At 31.2% G+C, this 26090-nt stretch overlaps 1 protein-coding gene and 1 non-coding gene across 6 annotated transcripts; one reads left to right on the top strand and one right to left on the bottom strand.

Moving 5' to 3' along the window:
• The first annotated feature begins 5473 nt into the window (after positions 1-5473).
• On the top strand, positions 5474-5580 carry LOC139903414 (small nucleolar RNA R71). Its single transcript, XR_011778234.1, has one exon. It is a non-coding gene; the product is annotated as a small nucleolar RNA R71 (small nucleolar RNA).
• Positions 5581-14929: 9349 nt separating this feature from the next.
• Positions 14930-18208, bottom strand: LOC139896124 (myosin-binding protein 7-like). 5 transcript variants are annotated; one of them, XM_071878712.1, is made up of 4 exons: positions 17992-18208; positions 16589-17824; positions 15474-15516; positions 14930-15362 (listed from the first exon to the last, which is right to left on the bottom strand). In XM_071878712.1, exons 2-4 carry the CDS (start codon positions 17792-17794, stop codon positions 15325-15327), a joined length of 1287 nt encoding a protein of 428 aa, XP_071734813.1. In that variant the 5' UTR covers positions 17795-17824; positions 17992-18208; the 3' UTR covers positions 14930-15324. The 5 variants fall into 5 exon arrangements, with proteins under 5 accessions (XP_071734813.1, XP_071734811.1, XP_071734812.1 ...); XM_071878710.1 differs by having other exon boundaries at positions 15470-15516; positions 16589-17913; positions 17992-18207; XM_071878711.1 differs by having other exon boundaries at positions 15470-15516; positions 16589-17830; positions 17992-18207.
• Positions 18209-26090: the final 7882 nt, after the last annotated feature.

Here is a 26090-nt window from a genome sequence, read left to right as displayed (position 1 = left end):
CATTAAGTGTTTCTTTATCTTCCCCACACTTATGCGTTTTTATTGGTCTAACAGTTTTGGTTTGTGGAGATCTAAACTTTCGGTTCACAAAGGTGATCGATGTATCACCATCCCTAAGTGTCATTCTACCTTCTCTTACATCAATGAATGCCTCGGTGGTTGCTAAAAATGGGCGACCTAGAATTAGAGGAATATCAAGGTTTTCCTCCATATTAATCACTATGAAGTTTGCAACAAAGGTCAAACTTCCCACGTTAACAAGTAAATTATTTGCTATTCCAACCGGGTGTTTAATGGTTTGGTCAAATGATTGAACACCTATTTTGGTTGGTTTAATTTACCCATGCCTAATCTTTTGTATAAGGAAAGAGGCATAATATTTGCACTTGCTCCTAAATCTGCGAGTCCATTATATACATCACCATCATTAAGCAAGCAAGAAATGATAAATTCACTCGGGTCTCCTGCTTTAGTAAGTCGAGTTGGTTTGTAAACCTTTTTCGTGTGTTCTTTCCTTGGTTCTTTCACTTCTATTTGAATTTCTTGTTCACATTTTTCTTCGTTTCTTGGAATGGGAGGTTTGTATAAGAATTCTTCTTCATCACTCAAATTTGAATCCTCCTTATATTCTAATTTTGATTTTTCATATGTTGTTGATAACATATTTATGTTTTCATTTTGAAGGTTTTCTTTGGTGGTGAAATTATGATTAACTTCATTGTCAACTTCCATCGGACCATGTATGTAATGTTTAACTCTGTGACCATTAACTTTAAATTCAATCCCATTTGAATTTATTAATTCTATCGTTCCGTATGGGAAAACTCTTTTGACTATGAATGGTCCAGACCATCTTGATTTCAATTTTCCAGGAAATAGCTTGAATCGTGAATTGAAAAGAAGAACTCTGTCTCCTTCTTTAAATTCATTTGAACTTTTGATTCTTTTATCATGCCATTTCTTCATTCTTTCTTTATAGATTAACGAATTTTCGTATGCTTCATGTCTTAATTCTTCTAATTCGTTTAGTTGACTTAATCGTAGACGTCCAGCTTCATGTAAATCAAGATCACATGTCTTCAAAGCCCAAAATGCTTTGTGTTCAATTTCTACTGGAAGATGACATGCTTTTCCATAAACAAGTCTAAAAGGTGTGGTTCCAATTGGAGTTTTGTAGGCTGTTCTAAAAGCCCAGAGTGCATCCTCCAATTTAATGGACCATTCCTTCGGATTTGATCCTACGGTTTTCTCTCGAATACGTTTTAAAGCTCGGTTGGTATTTTCAACTTGTCCACTTGTTTGTGGATGATATGCAGTGGAGATTTTATGAGTTACTCCATATCTTTTAAGAACTTTCTCAAGTTGATTATTACAGAAATGAGTTCCCCGATCACTTATTAAAGCTTTCGGTGTTCCAAACCTTGCAAAAAGACGTTTTAAAAAGTTGACTACAACTCGTGCATCATTAGTTGGGAGAGCTTGTGCTTCCACCCATTTAGATACATAATCAATGGCTACGAGAATATAGAGATTATTATGAGATTTTGGAAATGGACCCATAAAGTCAATACCCCAAATGTCAAATACTTCACATACTTGGATGACATTTTGTGGCATTTCATCACGTTGACTTATTTTTCCGGCCCTTTGACAAGCATCACAGGATTTGCAAAGAAGGTGTGCGTCTTTGTAAATTGTAGGCCAATAGAAGCCAGCATCGTAAACTTTTCTTGCTGTTAGTTGAGGCCCATAATGCCCTCCTGTTGGTCCTGTGTGACAATGTTTTAAAATTTTACTAGCTTCATCTCCGAATACACATCGGCGTATTATTCCATCGGGATAACTTTTAAACAGATGTGGATCTTCCCAAAAATAGTGTTTTATATCACTAAAGAATTTCTTTCGTTTTTGGTACGATAATCCTTTTTCAAGGAATCCACATACTAAATAGTTTGCATAGTCTGCAAACCATGGAATTTCATTATAATCTATCTTCAATAGATATTCATCAGGAAAGTTGTCTTGTATGGCCGATTCATTTAGAACTTCTAATTCGGGATTTTCAAGACGAGAAAGATGATCAGCGGCGAGATTTTCTGCTCCTCTTTTATCTCGGATTTCAATATCGAACTCTCGTAAGAGTAAGATCCAACGGATTAATCTTGGTTTGGCATCTTGTTTCGAAAATAGGTATCTAAGAGCAGAATGGTCGGTATAGACCACCGTTTTAGCTAGAACGAGATATGAACGAAATTTGTCAAAAGCAAAGACAATAGCAAGGAGTTCTTTTTCAGTAGTTGTGTAATTCGTTTGTGCTCCTTGTAACGTCTTACTAGCATAATATATAGGTTGAAATCGTTTTTCAATCCTTTGTCCTAAAACGGCTCCCATTGCAAAATCACTTGCATCACACATTAGTTCGAATGGTAGATTTCAATTTGGTGTTATCATGATCGGCGCATTAGTAAGTTTCTCTTTAAGAATATTAAAAGATTTGATGCATTCATCTGAAAAGATGAATGGAGCATCCTTTTCTAGGAGTTTATTCATAGGAGTAGCAATTTTAGAAAAATCTTTTATGAAACGTCGGTAAAAACCGGCATGCCCTAGAAAACTCCTAACTCCTCTAACATTGGTGGGATGTGGAAGTTTAGCAATTATATCTACTTTAGCTCTATCCACTTCAATTCCTTCTTTTGAAATTTTATGACCAAGAACGATGCCTTCTTTAACCATGAAATGGCATTTCTCCCAATTAAGAACTAGATTTGATTGTTCGCATCTAATCAGCATTCGTTCAAGATTAGCTAGACATGTTTCAAATGTATCACCGAAGACTGAAAAGTCATCCATGAAAACTTCCATGCATTTTTCTATCATGTCGTGAAAAATCGCCATCATACACCTTTGAAAGGTTGCAGGGGCGTTGCAAAGTCCAAATGGCATGCGTTTGTAAGCAAAAGTACCATAAGGGCACGTGAATGTGGTTTTATCTTGATCTTTGGGTGCTATTGGAATTTGAAAATATCCGGAAAATCCATCAAGAAAATAATAGTAACTATTTCCGGCTAATCTTTCCAACATTTGATCAATGAAAGGTAAGGGAAAGTGATCTTTTCTGGTGGCGTCATTTAATTTTATATAATCAATACACACACGCCATCCTGTTACAGTCCTAGTAGGAATAAGCTCATTGTTCTCATTTGTAATGACAGTCATGCCACCCTTCTTAGGTACGCATTGAACTGGGCTTACCCATGGACTATCAGAAATTGGATAAATTAAACCTGCATCTAGTAGTTTAATAATTTCTTTCTTAACTACATCTTGCATATTAGGATTTAGTCTTCGTTGGCGTTGCACATACGTTTTATGACCTTCTTCCATAAGGATTTTATGTGTGCAATACGAAGGACTTATTCCTTTAATATCATGAATCTTCCATGCAATGGCTGGTTTATGAGCTTTCAACACAGAAATGAGTTGTGATTTCTCATTTTCAGTAAGAGAAGACGATATTATTACAGGTAATTCAGATTCACCATGTAAATAAGCGTATTCCAAATGGTTTGGAAGTGGCTTTAACTCTAATTTCGGTGGTTCTTCTATCGATGATTTATATCGATATCTGTCTTCTTCTTTTAGCATTTGAATTTCTTCTGTTGTTGGTTCATATCCATTAGCTATAAGTGTAGCTAACATTTCAGCTTCATCAATTTGTTCTGTTCCTTCTCCTAAAGAACATTCTCCCGTTCCTTGTAATTCTGGAAATTCTTCTAACAATTCTGCATGTGCATCTATAGTTTGAATATAATAACATGTATCATCTGCAGATTGTGGTTGTTGCATTGCTCTATCAACTGAAAAGGTAACACTCTCGTCCTCTATACTTAGGGTCAGTTTCTTACCAAACACGTCTATCATTGCTTTAGCCGTGTTTAAGAATGGTCTTCCTAATATGAGAGGAACTTGAGAATCTTCTTCCATGTCCAGAACAACAAAATCTACTGAAAATACTAAAGTACCAACTTTAACTAGCATATTCTCCATTATCCCTCTAGGATATTTTATTGATCGATCGGCTAGTTGTATACTTATTCTGGTTGGTTTCAATTCTCCAAGGTCTAGTTTAGTGTATAGTGAATACGACATTAAATTTATACTAGCACCTAAGTCTGCCAATGCTTCTATTGAACTAAGACTACCCAGAAAACATGGAATTGTGAAACTTCCTGGATCAGATAGTTTTTCTGGTATCTTATTCAACAGCACTGCTGAACAATTAGCATTCATAGTAACAGCCGAGAGTTCTTCCATTTTCTTTCTATTTGAGATTAGATCTTTCAAGAATTTAGCATATCTAGGCATTCCTGAAATCGCATCAATGAAAGGAAGATTTACATTTATCTGTTTAAACATATCCAAGAATTTGGATTGCTCGGCTTCAAGTTTCTCTTTCTTCATTTTACTCGGGTAAGGAAGTGGTGGTTGGTATGGTTTAACATAAGGTTTAGCCTTAACTGTGTTATCTTCATTAACCTTCTCAACTACCGGTTCTTTTTCCTTATCTTGATCAGGTTGTGGTTCTTGTGGAGTAGGAATAGCTTCATCAGAAGTTACAGGTATTTCAGGTGGTTTAAGTGTTGTACCACTTCTTGTGGTAATAGCTTTAGCTGTTTCATTCCGGGGGTTAGCATTTGTATCACTTGGTAGACTTCCCGGTTTTCTTTCACCTATTAACCTTGCTAGGTTACTTACTTCTTGTTCCAGATTTTGAATAGAAGCTTGTTGATTTCTAAATGCTTGAGCATTTTGTTCATTAGTTTGTTTTTGAGATGTGAAAAACTGCGTTTGAGTTTCAACTAGCTTCGTCATCATATCTTCTAAATTCGGCTTTTTATCATCGGGTTGTGGTGGTTTGTTTTGAAAATTAGGTCTTTGCTGGTTGTAAGTATTATTGGATACTTGTTGATTGCTAGGACCTTGTTGGTTGTTGTATGGAATATTTCTGTTATAATTCTGGTTTTGATTGTAGATCGGTCTTGGCGGTTGATAATTATTCTGATAATTATTTCCAGGCCTTTGGTTTATGTATGAAATATTCTCTCTTTGTTCCATTGTTAATTCAATACTGAGACAATCTTTTGTCAAATGTGGTCCTCCACACTGCTCACAACTAATTCGTATTGAGTGAATATCCTTAGTCATCTTTTCCATTCGTCTCTCGACAGCATCTATCTTTGCGGAAATGGAATCTAAGTCATGGCTAGAATCGGCTCTAGCTGCTTTAGATGATCTAACGATATCTTTTTCTTGGTGCCACTCATGTGAGTGGGAAGCAGTGTTATCAATAATTTTGTAAGCATCAGTTTCTGTTTTCTTCATAATAGAACCACCAGCTGCTATATCGATGTCTTTTCTTGTAGTGATGTCGCATCCTTGGTAGAATATTTGTACTATTTGACAGGTGTCTAAACCATGTTGCGGACATCCTCTTAATAACTTTTCAAATCTTGTCCACGCCTCATATAGAGTTTCATTCGGCTTCTGTGTAAACGTAACAATTTCTCCTTGAAGTCTTACGGCTTTAGATGCAGGAAATAATTGTTTAAGAAATTTTTCAACTAAAACGTCTCATGTATAAATCGCCCCTTCAGGTAACGATTCCAACCAATCTTTGGCTTCTCCCTTTAAAGTCCAGGGAAATAACATGAGATATATCTGTTCATCCTCAACTTCTCGGATTTTAAATAGTGTGCAGATCCTATTAAAGGTACGTAGATATTCATTTGGATCTTCCTTCGACGCACCACTAAATTGGCATTGATTAGTCACCATGTGTAGAATTTGTCCTTTGATTTCATAATCTGGCGCATTAATGTCTGGATGAGTAATTGCGTGACCTTGGCCAGTGCGTTTAGCTCTCATTCGGTCTTCCATACTTAAAGGTTCTAGATTCTCCATAATTGAATTTGTTGAATCGGAATCACTAAAGGATTCTGATTTAATGGTTCGTTCCTCAACAATCTCTGTTTGAATGATTGGTGGTTCCGGAGGAAAGTTTAGTGGTTCAGGATCTATGAATCGTCCCTGAATATTCTCCGGATTCTCAATTGTGAGGTCGGGTTCAAAAAATGGATTATCGGAAATTTGAACTGGAGTACTTGGTCGACTGGATGACGATTCTAAAGAAAAATCAACGGCGGTAATTTTTGCTAAATGTCTTTATCTAGTTACAGGTGGTGAACGTACAAAAGGTGGTGAACGTCTTGCTCGGTGCATTCACTGAATATCCTATTAGTTTTTTTTAAAAAGAAAGAAAAATTATATAAGTTATCCAATCAATAGACTTTTCTGATTTTGCCCACGTTTCGAATAGCCAAAAGATGCAGCAGAGGGGCAGGATTCGTTTGGTCTCAATATAATTGAGGACTGTTTGGCTCCAATAACCCGGTCCACGTACAAATCCAACTATTACTACGAACCAGAAAATTTTGATGTCTATCAATTTAACCACTTAAAATAAATTTTCGTAATTTTAAGAAATTTAGATAAGAAGTAGAATAAAAATCTATGTCCCAAAACTAGAATAGCGAGAAATAAGAAAGAAAAAGAGCGTGTCGGAAAAAGATTGAAAAATAAAAATAAGAAAGAAAAAGAGTAACTTATAGAACTTAAAAACACTCGACTAACCCAACCTTATTAATATTACTAACTTAAAATTATAATCGCAAATTGAGATTACTAATTGGAATGATAATTGATACATAGTTAAAAGGTGTCTAAAAATATTAAAGCTGACAAGAAAAACTATATTCCAAATGACAATAACTTAAAAAGATACTAAAACTTAAAAAGGTGTCGCAAAATTCTAAAGCACCTAAATCTTATTCTAAAGAAAAAGCACTTAAGGAATTTTACGGCAAGGCCTAAAAATCTAGAAATAAAAATAACTATGGCAAAAACTATATCTTAAAACTAAATACGAGCGAAAAATACAAATATTACGCTAAAATAATTAAAAAATGGACAAAATATAAAAATATACAAAAAGTTATAAAAAGTACAATTTTTATAAAAATATTATTTTTATATTATTTATTTTATAAAACTATTAATTTTTATATATAATAAAACTAATTAAAATTTAAAATACAATTTAATTTAAAAACTTAAACTAATTATAATAATAATTAAGTAATTAGGGTTAATAATAATAAATAAATAATAATAAAATCCGTAATTAATGCGAAATTAGGGTTCTGTCACGTGTGTCAGGGAGGCTCCGCGAGTTGCGGTATTTTCTTCCTCAAACTCCGCGAGTCGCGGGATATGAAAATTCAGATGACAGGCTGGTTTCGACAGGTTTCGTTTTACTTTTTTTTTTATATATATTTTCTGTTTAAATATTTAAATAAAATATTTATAAAAACTAAATAAAAATTTATGTTTTAAAAACTAAAATAAAAATAGAAATACTTTATAATAAAAATCTTAAAACTAGATTTATATATTTATTAATTAATTTTTTTTCAGTTTTTTTTATATGTTTTAAATAAAAATATTTAAATAAAACTTATATTTTTATAAAATAAAAATAAAGAAACTTTATAAAACTTAAATATTTAACAAAATCTTAAAAAAAATATATAAATTTTTGTTTTCTTTTTATATTTTTGAATAATTAAAAACGTATTTTTACAACAGTGAATTTTAATAAAAGTAAACTAAAAATAAAAATCTTTTTTTTTATTATTAGCGTTGCGCTTTCGGCTTTTAAGCTAGATTATTCCCCGGCAGCGGCGCCAAAAATAACTTGATGTTATGCGAGGTGTATATAAAATAGCTTTATATTTTACAAGGAAATACTATTAAATACGATACAATTTTACACAAGATATTTATTTATTTATTAAATGGATATACTTAAACTTTGCTACAACACTTATAGGCAGTGTACCTAATCGTACAGTAGTATAGTTTTAGTAAGTCCGGTTCGATCCACAGGGAATCTTTTAAACAAAGCTTAACGCTATATTAGTTTTATTTTATAAAAATACAAATATATATATAAGTAATATTATTATTATAAAGGTGGGTTTTTACCGTTTAATGACCGGTTTGTCGATTTTAAAACTTTAGTCGCAGTTAAAACCAAATGTAAAATATAAATAAAAGACTTAATTTAAAGCGTAAAGTAAATAACGATAATGAAATTGCGAATAATAAAAGTGCGATAAAATAAACTTGCAATAATTAAAAAGTACGATAATTAAAAGTGCAATTAAATACAATAACAATAAAAATGCGATAATTAGATTTGCAATTAAATATAAAATAAAGGAAATTAAATATGAAATAAAAGAATTATGCTTATTTAAACTTCCGTAATCATGATGTTTGACGTGTTGATTTTAGTTTTTTGCCCATGGGTTAATTGTCCTTTGTCCTGGATTATTTAATATGTCCATACGGATTTGTCCATAATAGTCCATCAGTCATAAATATAAAGAGCGAAAGCCTTCGTCAAATTATTCTTATTCCCGAAGTCAAATATTCCAACTAATTGGGGATTCGAATTGTAACAAGGTTTTAATATTTTGTTTAATGAATACACCAGGTTATCGACTGAGTGTAAACCAAGGTTTTACTACTTTGTTAACAATTACACCAATTACCCTTGAATGTAATTCACCCCTGTTTCAACAAGTCTATTAACTATTAATCCAGTTCCGTGTCCGGTAAAATGAATAATTATTGGTATTTATAAATATCCCGCCCACCGTACCCAGTCAAGCGTATGTGGTTATATATAAATACGTCGAATTATAAGTTTGTATATTAAATTAACAAGGTATTGTCTAGTTAATATAAAACTCATTAATAGCCCATAGTCTAATTTTCACAAGTGTCGTTCTTTTATCCAAACCCCAATTATGGTACAAAGCCCAATTACCCAATTTTAGTAATTAGCCCAACATCATGATTACTTCGGATTAAATAAGCATAATAATAACTTAGCTACGAGACATTAAATTAAAAAGGTTGAACATAACTTACAATGATTAAAAATAGCGTAGTGTTACATGGACAGAATTTTGACTTACACCCTTACAACATTCGCTAACATACCCTTATTATTAGAATTATAATTAAAATTAAAATTAAAATATAAATATATTTACGTATACATATATAGAGAGAGATTGAATTATGGATGGATTTTGCGATCAAACTGCGTTTGCTTTTATAGGGAATTGAGTCCAGGGGAACTCCGCGACTCGCGGCATTTTTTTGACTTCAAACTCCGCGAGTCGCGGAGTTTGAAATTCCAGCTCAACAGCTTTGGCTTCTTTCTTGCCGACGATTTTAAATATTAATATAATATATATATAATTTTTAAGAATTATTTATATATTATATTATATTCATGTGCATAGTTGACTTGTAATTTTTAGTCCGTTACGTCGAGCGTTGAGAGTTGACTCTGGTCCCGGTTCCGAATTTTCGAACGTCCTTGCGTACAATTTAATATCTTGTACTTTGCGTTTTGAATCTTGTACTCTTATAATTTCGAGACGTTTCTTATCAATAATTGGAACCTCTTTGATTGTATTTTATACTTTTGAGCTTTTTGGTCGTTTGCGTCTTCAATTCGTCGAATCTGTCTTTTGTCTTCACCTTTTAATATTTAAACGAATATCACTTGTAAATAGAACAATTGCAACTAAAAGCTTGTATTTCTTGGGGAATAATGCTATGAAATGTATGTTCGTTTTTAGCATTATCAATAGTATTATAGCTTTAAGCTTTAATTGGTTGTACTCTAGACGGTATAAGGGTAGTTTAAATTGGAACGTGTGGTTATGTAATCCCATGAACGCTTTGTAATTTTTTCTAGCTTCTCGCTAGTTATATTTATTTTATTTTCTGTTTAAAAAAAAGTATTATTGGTATGTATTTTTATATATATAGTAATTTTTTATATTTATTTTTTTGTATTTTAATATTTTTACAAAAAAAACTGATTAACTATCTACTCCTATTTCATATTGTACGAGATTGAATATCTTTATATATGCATATAATATTTATTTTGTTATATTCTAAAATATACATCATTTTGATCATTTTTCATTAAAAAATATAATTGAAATTATGAACTTTATCTTATCAAAATAACCAAATAAAATACCAGAAAGGTTGAAATTATTACAACGAATACATGATTTTAAGAATAACTATATCGATATTAGGTTTCATGTATTTAATGTAAGTTGTTACATTTTAGGTCGTGTTTTTCGCATGTGTACAACTTAGTTATATATGTACGCCACCTCTAACTCAAAATCCTGGCTCCGCCCCTGTTGACACTAAAGACTAACTCAATGTCACATTATTATTAATTTACTAGAAGGCAATGCCCGTGCGTTGCACGACTTGTCTCAAATTTCAATATTTTGAAATTCATGTTCCGAATGGTTAGAGCCATGACGGGAGTTGATTGAATACATATTAACCTTGAAGTGAAAGTTGATGTTGGTCCCATTATTCAAGTGGTCAAGTAGAATTTTGTGCATATATTTTGTTTGCCACTATGAAAATCTGCACATTCGGGACATATGTACTAACCATGAAACTATATATAAACAAAAGTTTACTAAAGGTGGTTAAATGATTTAACAAATAATGCCAAAATACATTATAAGACTTCCATATTGTAGTAAGATTTATAATATTAAAACATATATTACCTTTACAATTTACCATTAAATTTTTGAAGGTCTCTCTTTATAATTTCATATGTGACAATAAGTAGATACATAAGAGCACTGGGTGTGGTGACACGTCAGTTCAGTGTTAGTTCAGTGTCTTGCTGATGACTGGACGCTGACTGGACTGACATTGTAAACTGACATTGGTGAAAAACAGGGGAATTGGAAAGATTGTCAGTTCAGTGTCTTGGAGAGAGAAGAGAGGGTCCACCAATTTTTTATTTATACATTTTCTTATATATTTTTAACACATTATCAAATATCAAATATAATTAATAAAGTAACACATTATTAAATATAATTGTATGAATATTTCATATGAGTAATAAAATTAAAATGGTGAGGCTATAATGAACATGTAAGCAACTACAAGGTTTAAATTGAAAATTTGAAATAAGATGATGTATGTAATACCGAGTAATTGGGTGGGTTCACAAGTAATCTCCTTCACTCATTTATATTCTTCTTCCTTGCAACTCATCCAGCTTCCATTAGAATGAACTAACACCGACCTTTTCTTCTTTTTGTCTCTGTTATCGATTTTGCTTGAAAATTAATACAGATTAAAATACAAACAAACCCAAAAATGAATATATAAAAACACTCAAACGGTCGAAAATTTGAAATTTGGGCCCCACTTAATGTTTAGATACACCGTCGTCTGCACGACTTTGGTCTTCGAAACGCCGAAGCGACGCCGGTCGGGTGTCGAGTGACCGTCGGTTAGGCCGAAATCGGATTCCGACGCCGGGAATCGCCCCTCCACACCGGATGCTCTAATAATTGGAGTTCATAAAAAACTTCTAGATATAAACATGAACCATTACGCATTACTACAACACATAATATAAAACTCGTGAATAGAATAAATTTGGAGGTTTATAACATTGAATAACAATTGATATACAATTAATAATTATTTATTAACTACTATAATAAAGATATGTAACACCACTAAAAGTAGTAAACCTTATAAACTTTTCAATAGGTGTTATTTTTTTATTTTCCTTAATTTAACTTTAGTTATAAACATTCATTCATAATAAGTATATTTTATATGTCATAAATTATATGATTAGTTTCATTCTTTTCATTTTTCTTATCATAATTTTGCCATAAATTTAAAATTAAACTATGACATAAATAATAACAATAGTTTCAAACTTTTCATTTTTCATGTTTACATTGATAGTTATCGTTGCATATATATATATATATATATATATATATATATATATATATATATATATATATATATATATATATATATATATATATATATATATATGTGTGTGTGTGTGTGTGTGTGTGTGTGTGTGTGTGTGTGTGATTATTTATGGAAATCAATTAAATTAACATGATCTATATATTTACATGGATAAAAAATTATTACATCTATAATAATAATAATACTTATGCAAATTATAACAAAAAAGTAACAATAATAAAAAAAATATTATTATTATTAAATCATAATCGTAATCATATTCATAATTATAATTATGAATTATAGTCATAATATATATATATATATATATATATATATATATATATATATATATATATATATAATTATTTATATAAATTAATTAAATAAACATTATCTATATATTTACATGTATAAAAATGTTACACCTATAATAATCATATAGTTATATGTATTATAACTAAAATGTAATAATAATAAAAATAATAATTGTAATCATACTCATAATTATAATTATGAATTATATTTATAATCATAATAGTAATCATAATCTTAATTATTAATCATATAAATTATACAAATATACAATATAACAATCATAATATCATAATAATAACATTAAAAATAGATCTTCGAATGAATCGATCCAACATAGAGTCAATCACGTTTCTTCTTTCCTTGTTCGCAGTTTACAATATTTTGAAATTGACGTATCTTCAATACCTACAAAAAAACAAACATATATATATATATATATATATATATATATATATATATATATATATATATATATATATATATATATATATATATATATATATATATTCGGACATTTCTTCTTCTTTTCATCTTATAAAAAATCGAGAATACAGCATTAGTAATATAGTGTGCTCTTTTGTATGATTGATATGGAAAAATGAAATAGAGATGACATATTTATAGGCTAAAAAAGATAACTTACGTTACTTAGAAGATGAAAGGTTTATATATTTATTGTTAATTAATTAATTAAAATTTATTTATGACGTTTATTTAATATGATCTTTCTTTTTTTTTTACCTTTTTACCATAATAATTTTTAACCTATTTTACGCGTCTATTAAATTACATGGATAAATTTTATTGAGTTAACCGTATTTAATACACCATACTTATGATTCTAGGACTCAATTACTATATATATATATATATATATATATATATATTAAATTACATGAATAAATTTTATTGAGTTAACCGTATTTAATACACCATACTTATGATTCTAGGACTCAATCTATAGTTTCTATTAAAATCCTAAAATAACGATGTCATTATTAGGCTAATTTCTTTGTTAAGAAAAAATTAAAAATAAAAAGAAAAAAATCTAAGCATAGTGATGTCATTAATTTAAATAATTTTGAATTAAAATTAAATCTTATTAACTAATTATTATTATTAAATATTATTAATTAATTATTATTATTAATAATTATTAATAATTATTTTAATTATTAAAATTAAATAATTTTGAATTATTTTAATTAATTATTTTAAATTGAGTACGAGAAGGTATAAAAGCTAGGCAGAAGGAAATAAATTATAAATTTATATTTTAATTTAAACTTATAAAATAAAATGACAATCAATATTATCTTTTATAATTGGATGTGGATTGTTTAATATCATTTCAGGTGTTTGATTAAATGTTCAGCTTACGAGTTTCTTAGTCGGACTCTGTAGTTCCACGGGTCATTAAACTAAATAATTTTAACATTTACGTTCACTTAATACCTAAAATATATCATTAAACTGTTTCGTTTAAACAAACCCGTGGTTTCACGGGTCATTTCACTAGTTACTATATATATATATATATATATATATATATATATATATATATATATATATATATATATATATATATATATATATATATATATATATATATATATATATATATGGGGAAGTAACCAATCGGGGGAAGCAAATTTTTTTTTTCGTTTTTTTTGAATTTTTTTTTTCCGGCATCAAGATCACACGAAAATATGAACATTTAGAAGAGACACTTCGTGATGAATGTTATTATTTAAGCGGGAAAACGATCGACAAAAATAACATTCAAGATAATATTGTTCGTGAAGAATATGAACGTTTTTTTTCTTCATGTTTTGTGAAGTAAAATTTAGCCCGATTTAGAGTTTAGGGTTTTTGGTTTGGTGTTTTGGGTTTATTCCATAAACCCAAAACATCAAACCCTAAACCCTAAACCCTAAACTCTAAACCGTTCGTGTTAAAAACTCAATCTAAATCCTAAATCTAAACCCTAAATCTAAACCCTAAACCCTAAATTTCTAAACCCTAATATCTAAACCCTATAAACCCTAATATCTAAACCCTAATATCTAAACTCCAATAGCTAAAACCTCAAAATACGCTCGAAAAACACGATAATTGTTATATATTACTTCTTCGAGCGTTTTCCCGCCAAAATAAAAACATTTATCACAAAGTGTCTATACTAAATGTACATATTTTCATCTCATCTATAATGTTCGTGAACAAAGTTTTTTCAAAAAACGAAAAAAAAAAAAAAATTTGCTTCCCCTGAATGGTTACTTCCCTCTTGATCCTATTATATATATATATATATATATATATATATATATATATATATATATATATATATATATATATATATATATATATATATATATAGAAGATAGATTTTTTACTATCTCAACATATATTGTATCAAGACCGATACAATATGTTGTTTAATTGTATTTGTTCGTAGCGTTATATTGAAAAGAACTGACTTTTAAAAATGAATTTCAGTATTGAAGATCCATCAAAGGACTAAAAGCTATCAAGATACATATACTAAGATCAATCAACAAATAAATGGAAATAAAGCAAATATACAAAGCCCCTTCTTCCAAACTACAATTTAGAACCCACAAGACTATTATAATAATATAATTATATACAAAGCAATAAAGCATTTTCACTTGCAGATAGCCACTTTACATTCAAGCGTCTGAGGTAAAAAAAAAAAAACTTACAATCCATCAATCTCATACAACTATATATGTATCCATATTTTTCATGACAATCAATTGGAAAACCAATCAAACTTCAACAAATAGAAAACAATACACACTTTCCTGGCACCCGGATTGTTCACCAGAAGGAATTAATAGAAAAAACTATATAGAAAAATCTAATAAGTGGAACAGTGTGATGTAGATGTTCAAACCAGTTTGAAAGTCCAAATTGATGAGCAAGATCAATATTTCAAGAATCGGGTTCTTGAAAGACACCTCCATTGCCCCACCTGTGGGCCCTTATTTACCAGCATCCTTAAGCCCGCATTACTAGCAGACATACCAAATGTATATCTGAGAAAAAGAGGAGAACAAGTTACGGTTTTGACCAAATAGGAAACTTGTTTAAATAAAATGATAATGATAATAGAACTACTATATGAATAAGATGATGAACTTACTTGCTTCGACGTGTACTCTTTCTCCATAACAGAAATGAAGCGAGCCACTGACCAAAGTCAATAGAATCATATAAGTAAAAGTGTGCCGAGAATACAGCAGTAAACAGATACCATCTTTATATAAACTGCTATAAACACTAGACCTTAAGTTCATATCAACAAAACTTGAAGATCCCAAAAAGATAACGAAAGAATCAATGACAAGCATCTTTTACCAAAACCCGAAAAGATAGGTTTGTATTAAAATTTGATTGATAGTTACAAGTTTTTAGATGAAGGTAAGACGCGAATAGTATACGTGGCAAAGTAAAACCTAACTCTTCAAAAAGAGAAAATTATGCCATCTCATAATATAATAATTATGCTGAAAGTACAGAATTTTCGACAGTAAACGGAGCTACTGCCAGACCCATCTACTAGTATTGAGCAAACAAATCGATCTCAGCTGATCAAACAAGATGTTTGTGATAAATATATGAACCGTCAACTACTCTTTAAAATGGTGACCTAAAAGATATACATGGAACTAGGGGTGTTAATTAAACGGTTTCACCCACAAAACCAACCGAACCAAAATGATTTGGGCGAAATGGGGTGGCTAATTTAGTTTTGGTTTCACCCGAAAATATTAACAGATTTTGGATTGGAGTCGGGTTCAAAAATAAAATTTTGGTTTTAACCCGAAAAACAGAAACTGCAATTTAATTATAGTATATATATTATATCTTTGTTTGATTTGTTCTTGTTTGAATTAGATGTGTTTATTGGTTTGATTTCATTTTAACAGTAGATTTTGTTTATCAATTATTAACAATTTTCTTAGACTTCATACTTGACATGTATGTCAATTTAACAACCTCACTACACACTTTTTCATCTATGAATATGAATTTGGTTTAACCAAAACCGATTTCTTGTTTAATTGAATTGGCTTGGTTTAGACATATTTGGTTAGGCTATTGGTGTTCAAAAATATTTGTGAAAACCGAATAAATCCACATAAATTGTATACCAACCGAACGTGCATCCCTACAGGCAACATATGAGCAACAGATATAAAGAGGATCATAAGCAATTTAGTTACTGCAAACCAATATAGAAGAGTAAAATTGCCATTACCTTGAACAGCACAATAAACGAGAATTTCTGAAAAACTGACGGCTTCTTAACAGGCATACTGCTCGGTGGCGACATATCTTTATACAAATGCTGAGCTATTTCCTTCAACAATACCAATTGTGCTTTATCAGTTCGCATGGACATAAGTGCCTGCTTCATTGATTCCCTATCTGCTTCCAATGCATGAAGCCTTGCGTACAACTTCTTAACCTCTGAACCCCCAATATCATTATCCTTAAAATCATCATATGCACCACGATTAGCTTTAGGATCACTATTAAAAGATGCCAGATTATGAATCGAGTCAACGGTATATATCCTGTCACTCATGTCATCTCCAAATTCTGATACACTATCTACCTTCTTCATATCAGAGACCAAATCTTCTTTACTACCATAAGATGATGACTTTCGTGGTGAATTACCAATAATGACCTTCTCGTACACTGGACTGTGCCTAGGACTTCCCTCCAACTGATTAATCCTTTCCTCTATATCTTTCAAATCACGAGGGGATTCGTCAAAAGGATACTTCACGACATCAACCGTCTCATCATCAAGATCTCGATCAGAAGCATGATGTTCAATCAAGTTACATTTCAAAGGAGGGTAATTGTAGGCAGGGAATTCAAATCCGTTTTCACTATCATTCCGTTTTAATCCACCGTTATCTCCATCTGCTTCAGATTCAGTAAGACCAAAACTCAACATCCTGTGTTTATATGCATGTACTTCATAAGTCAGCGCTTCAATAGTCTGTTCCCTCTTATAAAGACAATCCTCCAACGCCATAATCTCCTGCTGATCATGAGCCATCCTCTCTTCAGAAAACCGCTTAAACTGTCGAGCTTCCATCTGAACTTCAGCTTTCTCGCTCTGTAACCGCAAGATCATCGACATAGCTTCATTAGCAGCTGAGGAAGCTGCGTTTCTTTCTTCGTCCAATTCAATCGACAGATCTTGAATCGTTTGTTGTTGACTGTTGACCATCTCGCGTAACGCGGCGCATTCATTTCCAATATCGACACGTGCAACATCACGATCTGAAAGACCAGGTATGAACAACGCGTCTTCGGCATCTCGTTCGTCAAGTTTTCGCTTCACCGTACGAAGCCAGGCACTGGAATCATCGAGTTTAGCAGTACAACAATCACATCCACAATCACACCATTTAACTACAGTAGCCGGCTCACTTTCAAATTCCATATTTATTGTACCAAATGTTCATTCACGAATCTAGGTCTACACAATCACGATCAGGATAAACAATTTAATCGCACGAAAAATTGTAGCTACGAAATTTAGGGCAAACACGATCACAATTTCTTCACGTAACCGAAAATCAGTTACAATTACGAATAAGTAATTAAAATTCGTTAGCTAAATTGATGAATTTACGTTACCTGAAACGATTGAATCGTAGAAATTAGGTGCTCAGTCCAAGCACATGACCAGCGACGAACTTTTGGCCAATAAGATCGACAAATTTGGCGGAAATTTTAATGTGCAAAATTGGGGAATTTGATTGAGATAACAGTGGAAAATAATTTGGGAGTTACAGAAAGGTGAAAGGATTTTGAAACCCTAGAATTTAATTTTGAGTTTATTGTCAATATTTTTTTTTTTTTTGATATTCGGAATAAAAATAAAAGAAAAGATTTTTTAAAATAAAGTTGGAAAATGAAATATAGAAAATATCTTAAAAAAGGTAGTCGTGGGACTAGTAATAGTGATTCTTTGTTCGTGGGTTAGCTGTAGGAAAAATACAACTAACTTTTTTCTGTTAGTTTGTTTATTTTAGAAATAATGAAGATTTTGTTAAAGTAAACAGAAAAAAATGGATATGGAAATAGTATTGTAATATGTAATATGTAATATGTAATATTCAAACAATCGAGAGTGTTTCTGTTGTAAGTAAAATAACGGAAATGATGATCAATAAAGAGATTTGATTTCTGAGTATCATATCATATATGATCATTGATTGATTGACAATATAAAATAAAAACTTGTATTGCATCAAAGTGTTAGGGGAAATATAGAAATTGAATGACGAATATTTCTTATTAAATAATTTTGTGTTTACTTGACGATTTCTAGGTCAAAATTTGTAACCTGGTCAACTATGATCCTTTAAAGGAAGGGGCTTCCTCGTGCATACTTTTCAAATACATATACATCTATAGATTTATATTATTTTCCTTTATATCATGTGTATTGTTTTCTTCTGCATTTACCCTTTGATCTTGATAAAAATCATTCATGCAATACAGTAACATGGACAGTTTTTACACCAAAAACAAAGAGAGTAAGAGAAATTTACTACTCCGTAAAATAATCTCAACCCTTTCTCTCACAAATAAACATTGTTAGGGGGCTTTTCTCAACCCTAGACAAACACTTCGTTTAACCTTTCATTTAACCTCTAGGCATATTAGACGTAATTTCTTTTAAGCAATTAAAATGAACCACGTGTCTAAAATATATCCGCATAGTTTTTTTCCAATTTTTAAATATTTCGCCTAACCTAACCTTTTTAGGCGTATTAGGCAGATTTGTTTAGGCGGGTTAGATGTATACATAAAAATCAATTAAAACTGCCACGTGTATTTTAAGTTTCCACCTAAGCCACCGCACTCACCTATTTTCTCAGGAGGTCGGACAACAACCACCGTACCCACCATCTACGGCCAACAATCATCGTAACCACCATCTACGTCGAACAACTACCCCTCACCACGTACGTCATGAATATACGCCTGAAAAATGTAGGTTAGGCGAAAACTCAAAATACATGTGACAGGCTTTAATTGGTTTTTATGAATACGCCTAACCCGCCTAAACAAATCCGCTTAATACGCCTAAAAAGATTATGTTAGGCGAAATATTTTAAATAATTGAAAACAACTAGGCGGGTATATTTTGGGCACGTGGTTTGTTTTAATTGGTTAAAATAAATTACGCCTAGAGCTTGGGTGAAATGTTTTTTTAGTATTGAGAAAAGACTCATCACAATGCTTATTTGTGAGAGGGTTGAAAGTGCTTATTTCGGTAAATTTCTCATTTAAAAAGTTAGGTTATGCGAAACATGATAAAAAGTTGAAAAAAATTATGCGGATATAATTTGGACACGTGATTCGTTTTAATTGGTTAAAATGAATTATGCCTAATACGCCTAGAGCTTAGATGAAATGTTTAATAACTGTTGAAAAAAGCCCCCTGACAAGGCTTAATTGTGAGAGACGATTGAAAATTGCTTATTTCAGTAAATTTCTCACAAAGAAAACCATGTTTAATTGTAACACCCCGTCAAAATCGACATTGACGCAGATGTTAACTCTGGTCCCAGTGCATGGCTTGACTTCTAAGTACATCAAAGTTCTACAGCGGAAGCATAATATACAAGTACCTGAGACAAAACATGCTTAAAAGTGTCAGCCAAAAGGTTGGTGAGTTCATAGGTTTATCATAAACAATGATTTTGAAAATAATGATAGATCACAAGATTTAGTTTAAAGTTGATTGATATAGAAATATCAATCTAAAAGTGTTGCTGCAGTTTGTAATATCGCTACTAAACAAAATTTACCCTGTGACACCTTGTACTGTCAGTGTCGTAAAATCATTATTATGTAACCAAAGATCAACGGTCGAATGGTTAGAGACGTTACTCTCAATAGGCCTACTCATAATAATTAAGTTTGTATTTAAACATAGCAATTAACGATATTACGGTAGGGATTTAGCATGAATCAAAGCATGACAGCATAGTTAACAATTTAGTACTTGTGTCTAAGCGTAAAACAGTTATAAAGCAAGCATGTGTCTCACCCCAAAAGTTGTAAAACAGTTATGAAACAGTAAAAAGTGGGGCTATGAAGTTCACCTTAAATAGCAGTTGAAGATAATCCACAAAGAAAATAAATGACGGAAGTAAGTAACGGAGATCTCAACCTAGAGATATAACGTTTAGTCAGTTATGTTCTAACAGACAAAAAGTATGTTTATTAATATAAGGATTATATTAATAGTGACAATTTACAGTAAGAGTTTCTACTTTTGAAAAGTTTCCATTTAAAGCAGGTTTATAGTTTTAGAAAGTTTGGGTTATAATCCTCCACATTAAGACGTTGTACAACTTTGTCCAAACTTCGTTGCTATTAAGTAAGTCGGGATGACCAGATGTAACCGGGGGTCAGGAACTTTCAGTTGGACTATAAGTCTACAACCTTTCGTTTAATCCAAAACCTTATTCCCATTATGGCAACCTAGACATCATCCACTTTACGGTAAATAGCGGTGAGTTCGTATAAGTGATACGTTATCTTTTGATCATAACCTTCACCCATTATGTGCGTATAGAAATACGACATGTTTATGTATTAATAATATGATATTAATAAGTTTATTGTTATCGTATTAATAATTCGATTATCTTTATTATTTATTTAAGTGTATATAAGTTTAGGTTTATTATTATATATATTATTGTATTTTATGAATTAATAAAGTATATGTATGTATAATAGGGAAATGAATTAATTAGTTATTATAAGTATTATTTTGATGTTTTATAATAATAGTAACAATATAATATTAATGTATTTATATGTATTTAATTAGTTTAGCCGAATTATATACATATACGATTTAATTTGTTGATTAATTCCATTAGTCACCAAAAAAATTATGTTCATAATTTTTATAACTTGATGTTAAAGCGAAGGGGTATAAAATACTATTAATTTTTACAAGGAAATACTATTAAATACGATACAATTTTACACAAGTGATTTATTTATTTATAGAGTGGATATACCTAAACCTTGCTATAACACTTATAGGCAGTGTACCTAATCGTACAGTAGTGTAGTTTTTAGTAAGTCCGGTTCTTTCCACAGGGATCTTTAGCCAAGCTTAACGCTATATTTTTAACTTATAATTGTAAAAATACAAAAATATATATAAGTAGTATTATTATTATAAAAAGGGGGTTTTTACCGTTTAATGACCGGTTTGTCGATTTTTAAAACTTTAGTCGCAGTTAAAACCTAATGTAAAATATTAAAAATAAATATAACTTAATTTAAAGCGTAAAGTAAATAACGATAATGAAATTGCGATAAATAAAAGTGCAATAAAATAAAATTGCGATAATTAAAGAGTACAATAATTAAAAATAAAATTAAATAAAATGACAATAAATAAAAGTGCTATAATTAAAAGTGCAATTAAATATGAAATATATAAATTATGCTTATTTAAACTTCCATAATCATGTTGTTTTTAGTTTATTCCTATGGGTTAATTGTCCTTTGTCCTGGATTATTCGATATGTCGATACGGATTTGTCCATAATAGTCCATCAGTCATAATCATAAAGTGCGAGAGTCTTCGTCAAATTATTCTTATTCCCGAAGTCAAATATTCCAACTAATTGGGGATTCGAATTGTAACAAGGTCTTAATACTTTGTTTAATGAATACACCAGGTTATCGCCTGCGTGTAGTCCAAGGTTTTACTACTTTGTTAACAATTACACCAATTACCCTTGAATGTAATCCACCCCTGTTTCAACAAGTCTATTAACTATTAATTCAGTTCCGTGTCCGGTAAAATGAACAATTATTGGTATTTATAGATATCCCGCCCACCATACCGAGTCAAGCGTATGTGGTTATATATAAATACGTAAAATTATAAGTCTATATATTAAATTAACGAGGTATCATTTAGTTAATATAAAGTCCATTAATAGCCCATAGTCTAATTTCTACAAGTGTCGTTCTTTTATCCAAACCCCAATTATGGTACAAAGCCCAATTACCGAATTTTAATATTTAGCCCAACATCACGATTACTTCGGCATTAAATAAGCATAATAATAACTTAGCTACGAGACATTAATTTAAAAAGGTTGAACATAACTTACAATGATTAAAAATAGCGTAGCGTTACACGGACAGAATTTCGACTTACACCCTTACAACATTCGCTAACATACCCTTATAATTAGAATTTAAAATTAAAATTAAAATTAAAATAATATATATATATATATATATATATATATATATATATATATATATATATATATATATATATATATATATATATACGAGTGAGATAGGGAGATAGATGGAAAAGATATGTTATTCGATCACCAACTGCGAAATTTATAGGCATGTGGCCACAAAAAGTGGCCCATGCGATCGCATGGATAATATGCCTACAGGCCATGCGATCGCATGGAGGTAGGTACCAGCTCACATAATTTTGTTTTCAAGCTTGTCGACGTTATTTTTAAATATATATAATATATAAATAATTTATATAATTATTTAAATATTATATTATATTCTTGTGCATAGTTGACTCATAATTTTTAGTCCGTTGCGTCGAGCGTTGAGAGTTGACTTTGGTCCCGGTTCCGGATTTTCGAACGTCCTTGCGTACAATTTAATATCTTGTATTTTGCGTTTTGCGACTTGTACTCTTGTAATCTTGAGACGTTTCTCATCTATAATTTGAACCACTTTGATTGTACTTTGTACTTTTGAGCTTTTTGGTCGTTTGCGTCTTCAATTCGTCGAATCTGTCTTTTGTCTTCACCTTTTATTATTTAAACGAATATTGCTTGTAAATAGAACAATTTCAACTAAAAGCTTGTCTTTCTTGAGGGATAATGTTATGAAATATATGTTCGTTTTTAGCATTATCAAATATTCCCACACTTGAGCGTTGCTTGTCTTCAAGCAATATAGTCTTGAAATAAAAATACTAGAATCACTTCTTTATTCTTCACACTTTGTACATCAGTGATTTCTATACAGCGGTATGAACAATGGTAGTAACGATGTGGTTTACAGTCCCACATGACTATGAAAATTTAGATCCTTAAGGAAATTTGATCTTTATGAAAACATTTGATCTTTTGAAAATTAAATCTAGTTTTTACCCTAGATAAGTTTTCCGGAATAACCCTTCACCGGTGTTGCAAAATGTTTTTGTGGGTTTGGTGGGTTTCAGATTTGAAAATTTTAGCTCAAAACTTATGGTTTTGTGTCACCCACTTGCTAACCTTGTATTGGGAAAGCAACACGTCAAGTATACTTGCTCCATATATTACCTTTCGATAAACTACCGTCCGGTTGTAAAGGAAAGCGTTGAACAAGCAACTGTTAAGGCAATGTCCCCTGACAATCTTTGTAGGAGCAATAGTAAAGCTCACCCTATAGTTTTTCGATCTGGCACAAGGTCCTGTCTTCGACCATGCTATGCAACCACCGTTCTTATGGTTGACACCCGATTTGGTTCAGGTGACCTAATGAATTCCAGGTGAATTCCTAGGATTTTACGTTCAATGGTAATGAACACATTAAAAATAGGGTTTTCAGAAAACAAATCGGTTTGTAATTTTTATCAAAATATTTTCTCGTTCAAGATCGAGTTTAGATATCATCGAATTCCATGAGTTTGTAATTCTCAATCTTTAAAGTCAATCTCAAGGATTGAGTAATATCAGTCTTAAAAGCTGATTTTTGATATTTAAGGAGATTATCCTTTTCTGGGGGTCTGATTCATTAGTATTATCAAGCTAATTTGCATGGCGTCCTCCCTATTTTACGAGACAGATCCTCTCATGGTTAGGATAAGTCTGACCACTTGGCGACCCTGTTTGATGCTGAGGTCCGTGGATTTCCTGCTGATTTTTGTGATGACTTTTCTAGATTTTTCGTCAACCTACAGCTGGTCTGGACGACAACTTCCTGACCTAAATCAAGAAGCGCGTGTCTTTTTTGGAAGACTTTACTTCCTTTTAATGATGGAATTGATTCATCGTGTAGATCCATCTTTCTTTCAAATATATTACAGTAAATTTGGTAAAACTGATTAGTTTAGTCTAAAGCAAAAGTATCTTTAATTATTTGTTACGGAAATATGTGATATATTGTAACAGACTGAAACCGGGGTTAGAAGTAAGATTACTTAATTGCCCTTAGGTTTATAATTGTGTTTAAATTATGCTTTTATTTTATTAATATATTTATTATTAATTGAATATGGAGTTAAGACCAGTTTGTGACAAGGGTCCCAGAACAGGTTGGTTTATTTAATTTGGTCTCCGTTAGGACCGCCTAAAGAGATACGAAAAGTTATCAGATAAGATAACTGGTAAATACCCGTGTGTTGTGAGGTATGAGTTATAACCCACATAAATGTGTAAATATCTGCTTCTTATCTTCATTTCTTGAACATTCTCAAAAATAAGAACGTACCTAAACTTCATCCCTTCACAAACCCTAATTGAATCTAAGTCTTAAATTGGATTGTGAGGCTTTAAGGATTGATTCATATCATCCTTGTGATCATTTATCCAGGTTTGTTAGCTTGAATTTGTGCTTTAATTCATAGAAATTGGGTTTTTTGTGTTCTTGAATAAAAGTGTGGTTTTTGAGCTTGAATCTTCATGAAATATGTTAGATATGCTTAATTGATGTTAGAAATAGGTTGCATATATGTTTAGTAGCTTCCTTGTGCTTAGAATTTGGTCAAAAACGCTCAAAAATCGAGTTTTGGGCGAAAAATGTTCGAAATCAGCGTAAGTGTTCGAACCAGTTGCTACAGTGTTTGCTACAGTATTTTGCTACAGTATTTTGCTACAGTACCCGAACTGCTACAGTATCACTATTTGCTACAGTATCACTATTTGCTACGTGTCACTATTTGCTACAGTGTTCGGGATTGCTACAGTACCACTATTTGCTACAGTACCCCCCGAGTTGCTACAGTACCGTGTTGCTACAGTACCGAGTTGCTACAGTGTTCGGAAATCACTATTTACTACAGTACCTTTTATGAAATTGAAACGGGCGTAACTTTCAAACCGTAACTCCGTTTTTGATGAATCAAATATCGTTGGAATCGTATTGAAGAGTACTTTTCAATGATGAACTTTTAAGAAACTAGATCAAACTATTTTTAGGTCGAAAAAGGAGTTTTAGTGTGTATGTCGTGTTTTGCACGCACCTGTATGCCATTATTGAATGGAGTCATAATGTAGACTCATAAAATTATGAATATATGGTGTTATGAATTAGTTAATCATATGAAATGATTATATTATTTATTGGATATGTATATTAACTTTGTTTGTGTTGTTCTCAGGTTATAAGGACAAGGAGGAAGCTCAGAAATAATAACTGAACAGTTGCTGGTAATTGGTGAGTGGGTCTATCTCCGGATAGAGTTTAAGTAGCATATCATGCTACTGTGGTTGACTCTTTTACCATGCATAGTGTAGAAATTGCCATGTTAGAATAATATAGTATGCCTGATGTTGTATGTGAATTATGTGTACACTGTGTGAATGGCACCAGTCGGGCCTAGGGAGACTGGGGACTCGAGACCGTGCCTAGGAGAGGTTAGAGTCCGTATGAGGTCAACCGTGCCTAGGGGAGGTTGGGTCCATAGGCTACTGATTGTAGAGTATAGTGTGAAT

This window comes from Rutidosis leptorrhynchoides, chromosome 3 (genome assembly GCF_046630445.1).
Source record: "Rutidosis leptorrhynchoides isolate AG116_Rl617_1_P2 chromosome 3, CSIRO_AGI_Rlap_v1, whole genome shotgun sequence".
NCBI lineage: Eukaryota > Viridiplantae > Streptophyta > Magnoliopsida > Asterales > Asteraceae > Rutidosis > Rutidosis leptorrhynchoides.
The sequence above is the reverse complement of the archived record's forward strand: the minus strand, read 5'-3'. Positions and strand labels throughout refer to the sequence as shown.